Source organism: Gopherus evgoodei, chromosome 1, assembly GCF_007399415.2.
Source record: "Gopherus evgoodei ecotype Sinaloan lineage chromosome 1, rGopEvg1_v1.p, whole genome shotgun sequence".
Classification (NCBI taxonomy): domain Eukaryota; kingdom Metazoa; phylum Chordata; order Testudines; family Testudinidae; genus Gopherus; species Gopherus evgoodei.
Genome location: NC_044322.1, coordinates 217,012,327 through 217,018,326, shown reverse-complemented (window position 1 = coordinate 217,018,326; position 6,000 = coordinate 217,012,327). Strand labels below are relative to the sequence as shown.

Below are 6,000 nucleotides of genomic sequence, written 5' to 3'. Positions count from 1 at the left end.
CCCTTTCTTAATGATTCCCAACATTCTGTTCACTTTTTTGACTGCCACTGCACATTGAGTGGCTGTTTTCAGAGAACTATCCACAATGACCCTCTTTCTTGAGTGGTAACAACTAATTTAGATCTCTTCATTGTATATGTATAGTTGGGATTATGTTTTCCAATGTGCATTACTTTGCATTTATCAACACTGCATTTCATATACCATTTTGTTGTCCAGTCACCCAATTTTGAGAGATCCTTTTGTAGATCTTCACAGTCTGCCTGGACTTAACTATCTCTTCTCTGTCTGTCTCTGTCTCTATCTTGCTCTCATGCACACAACTCTCTCCCTTTCTCCAATTTTTTATTTAAAAAGCCATCTTCAACATCAGGTCAAGCCACAAACCTTGCCCTCCCAGAAAGGTAGGGACTCAGGCTTGGTGAGCCCTAATGCTGATGGGGCATGACACAGCAGATAGTTGCAGGTACTTTACAAGAAGATAAGCCTTGTTTTCTTTCTTTCCCCCTCCCCCATGCTTTAAAATATACTACTGCCCCCAGCTGAACACAGGGCAGGCCAGATCACAATGGAGACCCCCAGCTTCAGAAAGGGTTCTTGTTTACATGTACAAGCCTAATTGCTAGAATTCAGGCCAAGGAGAAATTCTCACTAGTACATTGGCAGGTGCCCCAGGATTTTTACCTGCCTCTGGAGCACGGCAGGGTAACCATCTGCTTAAATAAGCTTGGCAAACCCAACATAGCTGGTGTCTTCCGGTTGCACGAACGGGGAACTGGGAACCGTGCTGCCTCTGGCTTTGTCATAGCCTCCAGGCAGCCAGCTTGTGAAGGTGCACCTGGCCAGGCATCAGGACGTATCATGAAGTGCCTGGGATCGCCTCTCCTCGCAGCTTGCTGAGTGGGATTGTGTCTGGCAGAGCCCCAGGCACTGCTATCTGGTTTCTTTGATGAAAATTTTACGGTAGAAAGCTGCCCAATGGCTGGGGAAATCTGCAGACTCTACAACACTGAATTTTGCTATCGTACTGAGAAAACCTGGCAGGAATAGTGAGTTAGCCTGGCAGGCTCTCGTCTCTGAATGTCAGGGTATCATATGCATGCACCAAGCTGCTGCAGCATCTCTCCTCCGGACACAGGTGAAGATGGAATAGCAAAGGGTGCTGCGAGTTACCATTGAGATGTATTGGCAGAGCTGTGTGGATGGTACCCAGTCCTGGAGTAGTATGAGAGCAGTGTTTAAAGAGAGGAGCCTTCCTGTGCTAGCAAAGGGGAAGGTAGGGGAGCGGCTTCTCTCTGCCGTTTCTCATTTCTCTCTCATCAGCCTGCTCCCAGCCCACAATCTCCCTCCATGGGGGATTGTAAAGTAATGCACACTGGAAAAAATAACCCAAATTATACATTCATATGATGGGGGCTAATTTAGCTACAACTAATCAGGAAAGAGGTCATGGAGTCATGGTGGATAGTTCTCTGAAGAAGTCCACGCAGTGTGCAGCAGCAGTCAAAAAAGCAAACAGGATATTACGAATCATTAAAAAGGGGATAGAGAATAAGATGGAGAATATCTTACTGCCCTTATATAAATTGATGGTACGTCCACATCTTGAATACTGTGTACAGATGTCATCTCTTCATCTCAAAAAATATATATTGGCACTAGAAAAAGTTCAGAAAAGGGCAACTAAAATGAGTAGGGGTTTGGAATGGGTCCCATATGAGGAGAGATTAAAGAGGCTAGGAATTTTCGGCTTGGAAAAGACGAGACTAAGGGAGAATATGATAGAGGTATATAAAATCATGAGTGGTGTGGAGAAAGTGAATAAGGAAAAGTTATTTACTTGTTCCCATAATATAAGAACTAGGGGCCACCAAATGAAATTAATGGGCAGCAGAGTTAAAACAAATAAAAGGGAGTTCTTCACACAGCACACAGTCAACCTGTGGACCTCCTTGCCAGAGGAGGTTGTGAAGGCTACAACTATAACAGGGTTTAAAAGAGAGAGGTTAAGTCCATTAATGGCTATTAACCAGGTGGGTAAGGAATGGTGTCCCTAGCCTCTGTTTGTCAGAGGGTGGAGATGGAGGGCAGGAGAGAGAGATCACGTGATCTTTACCTGTTAGGTTCACTCCCTGTGGGGCACCTGGCATTGGCCACTGTCAGTAAAGTGGGCTGTATGGACCTTTGGTCTGACCCAGTATGGCCATTCTTATGTGGGCATTCTTATATGTTAAGACTATAACTTCATGGAAATTGCCGATAGTGGTTCAGAGAGAAACACATGAATATCTGACAGATAGAAACATATATACAATCTTACTACTCATTCATCCATGCCTTTGTGACCTCTGACCAACCCACTCCAATCTTGGCCATTCTGCTTAAAGACTTCAGTGAGCCAACCAGAAAACAAGGAGTCTTTCCTCCTGTCCAATTCTTTTTTAAAGTCCTGAGTATATTAAAGAACCATGACAAAGATCAGGCAGCCTTTCCTCCCTCCCAGCCATGCTTGTGTCAGCAGTAAGAAACCTCCCTCTTCGTGGCAGCACTGGCAGGCCCAGGAGAAGCCCCCAGCATTCCTCACACCAATGAAAATACCAGAGGGAGAATCCAGAACCAGACCCAGTGTTTCTGTACAAGAATGTTCTTGGTGCGCAGGATGGGAGAGGGGCTTGAAGGGGCTACAGGGGCATGGAGTGGTGGAATTCTGAGATGGAAAGTTGCTTCTAGGATACAAGTGTGGGAAGCATGTGTGTTTGTGAGGTGTCTGGGAAAATGGCGACCACCCGTAGGAACTTCAGGGACGGGTGTCATGCTAATGAATGAGCCACTGTATATAAAGCTATTATTACCCCAGGGATGCTGCGTGTCTCTAGGTGCCAGGCTGGCTCAAACGACAATCTCCGGGGATACAGCTGTGGCTGGGTGGATTGTACAGGAGGATGTTCGGAGGGCTTGCCCTCTCCTCTCTCATTGCCTGCACAATCCCCCTGCCCCTGAGAATTTTCACTAGTCAGAAATCCTGGGTTGTGGGAAGGTTCCTGCAGGAATTGTTGAGGGGCAGGGGAAGCAGAGAAAGTCATGCTGTTCTGCAGGGTGTTCTGAAATGGAGAAGAGGAAGGGCTGTGGCCCCCATCTGCTCCCCACCACTCTCTCACAATGGCACAATAAGTCCAGTGTATATGTCCCTGCAGCCAGTGGTGTCCATGCCTCATTATGGTTCCTGCTCCCATGAGTTCTGGGAGAGAAAGAGTAGGGCCCTTAATCCCAGCAGCCCCCTTGCCACCTGGGGGAGTCCATCTCCTCCCTCACACATGTACCCCCATCAGTCCCAGGTAGCACAACACTCCAGGCAGTGAGGGCAGCAGACGGAAGGGCAGTCCTGTGACTCCTCCCCCAACTAAGCTACTGCGGATGCTGGAGCATTGACGAGAGAGTCCTCAGGCCTCTCCCTGAGGAGCATGTGTAGCAGGGCTGGCTCACTGACATCCCCTCCTCCCACTGGTTATAGGGGCACATCCTCTTCATCCTCCTCCTCCAGGTCCGTGGAGCGCAGGCTCAGGTCCTTGAGGATGTCTGAGATGTTCTCAGGGGTGGGGCCAGATAGCTCCATTTCCTCCAGCTCAGCGTCAGCAGCTGAGACAGAGTGCAGCCCCTTCCCCTCCTCAGGGAAGGGTGGGGGCTGTGGGGAGGGGGAAATGGAGGGCAGTGGGCTCCCCATCCCTGAGTTCGCAGCTCTTCTCACAGGCACCACACAGCTGTCCTGCCGCCTCCACACCTGTGGAACCTGGCTACTCTGCTCATTGCTGACTGAGGTCCGATTGATGTCTCGGAAGCTGGCGAGGGGCGGACGGAGGTGGACACCAGAGCGTGTGGAGCCCTCAATTGCCTTCTGGAGCTATTAGAGGGGCAGAAGGTCAGAAGAACAGAGAGGGAATTAAAGGGCAGCTCAAAAACCACAGCACAACAGTTCAGCTACTCTCCAAAATAACAAGGCAGGAGACTAGCCCCTGGAGAGATCAGATTTTGCATTGCTATAGTGTCTTTCATTCCACAGCACTTGGCAAACTCCAAGCCTCAGTGTAGCCACTTCTGGGAGGGACACTGGCTAAATGGATCTGGCACGGGCCACACAGGTAAGAGCCTGTCTCTCACAAAAAGGACTAGCGGATCTTTACTACCCATGTAAAGCAGACAGGCCCTTTGTTTGTTAAGGCTCCTTCTGAAAAACTCACATCCAGGAACACAATTTCTCTCCTCAGAAGGGAAAAGGGCTAAGTCAATGCTGCCAGGACTTGAAACTGGAATGCTAGGAAATGTCTGACTGCAGAGTTGAAACTTCCATCCCAAAGCTGGTTCTCGCCTGCTGTGGGATATTGTGATAACACGCAGAATGTCTGGGGCTGAGCCGGAGGTGGGAGTGTCTGCATGAAAACTTGACTGTATTTACCTCTTCCAAAGCCAGCACTCCCTTCAGCTTCCCCTTACTGGTCACATAGGCATGGCTGAGGCCCAGCAAGGAGAACAAAGTGTGTGTCTGTGGGAGAAAACACAAGACAATCTCGATTACCAGTCACATAGGGCTTGATATCCTCAAAGGCTGGGAATGAGAGTCTTGGCACTAAGCCTAGGCCTGAGATCCCCTCCGGGCTCCAAAGCTAGGAGTGGGAATCCCAACTCAAATTCCTTTGGGTTTGGCACCACCCTGGTAAGAAGCTGCCCTAGGAGTGGGAAATCTAATGCTAATCCTCAGTGAGTAGCCTCATTGCACTTGCAGGGTAGTTAGTGGGACTCCGGGGGACCTGGAACTACTGGTATATACCTGTAATTAACCCAGAGCAGCAGTCCCATACAGCTTAAATATTCCTTTTATTCCTGGGACTTCTAATTAGCCAGGACTCCCCTCATGTCACACTGGTGCATGGTGCTTTAGGGACACCCAGAACATTCTCACACTAACTCACATCCCCACATCTGGCATATGGCTACGAGGGTGCAGATCCCAGTCCACTCAGGGACCAGTGCACAGTGGGGTAGATCCTGCTGTGCTTTGGAGCTGAGACTGTGGATCCCAGCAATGATATAATCAGTGACAGACCTCTAATAAATACAGTGATAAAGGCATGCAGATCCCATTGCACGCCAAGGCAGGGAGTGTGAATCCCAGTATTCACATGCTGGGATGGAGGTCCCTGGTCCTGGAGGGGCCAGGAGTGTGAATCCCACCCCCAATGCTGCATGTGGATCTTGCAACGCTCAGATGGGCTAATGTATGAAACCCATCATTATTGTATCATTGCTTTTACAAACACCTGAGCTGTGGCTGCTGCTGCACTCAGTGCCTAGGAGTGGGAATCCCAGTGCTAATGTGTGTGTATCTAGACAGCCCCCAGAGGCTGGGAGAGGAAATTCCAGCACTAATGCAATGGTTGATGGATCCTAGTGTGGTTCTCTGAAGCTCTTTTATTAAACTAATCTGCTCATGTTCCAGGAGACTGCAGTCAGACACTGTGCTGATGGGAGGTCAGTGAGCTTCTCAGATAGAGACAGTGACAGAGAGAGAGAGCAAGAGAGAGAAAAATGCAAAGCGAGGGGAGGGAGATGGGGAGAAAGGCCCTGGGATGGGCTAGCACAGAGACAGACAAGTTAGAGAAGGATAAACAGTAGCTGGGAGGGAGGTCAGACTCACCTTGTGCAGGGAAGTCCTCTCCACTAGCTGAAAAGGGGAGGGGTCTATGCGGCAGCTGTCAAAGCACACTTCCTTATTCAGCTCCTCCTGCTCCCATGCATCTATCTGACACAGGGAAGAGGGAATCACACTCACAGTGACCAACACTGCTCCCAGCCCACACTCCAAGCCGCCCCGATCTACTGCTGCTGTTTGCCCCTCCTCCCCATCTGCCGCCCTCAGTATTTTATTCCTCTGAAGTTTCCTATCCCTCCAGCATGAACTGGGGCCTCCCCTTGGGAACTGCAGCACTAGAGGTGCCATTGATTGAC

At 49.5% G+C, this 6,000-nt stretch overlaps 1 protein-coding gene across 5 annotated transcripts in view; it reads right to left on the bottom strand.

Annotated features, from left to right (window-relative positions):
• Positions 1-2,199: 2,199 nt before the first annotated feature.
• Positions 2,200-6,000, bottom strand: part of CLCN1 (chloride voltage-gated channel 1) — a 143,793-nt gene continuing 139,992 nt past the window's right edge. For 4 of the 5 annotated variants that reach the window (XM_030536351.1, XM_030536334.1, XM_030536342.1 and 1 more), the window contains 3 exons: positions 5,690-5,794; positions 4,451-4,537; positions 2,200-3,898 (listed from right to left, as the gene is read on the bottom strand). In XM_030536351.1, coding sequence (XP_030392211.1) covers positions 3,506-3,898; positions 4,451-4,537; positions 5,690-5,794 — 585 coding nt within the window. In that variant the 3' untranslated portion in view covers positions 2,200-3,505. Of the gene's footprint in view, positions 3,899-4,450; positions 4,538-5,689; positions 5,795-6,000 lie in introns of those variants that run through there. The other variant, XM_030536367.1, reaches the window with a different exon arrangement.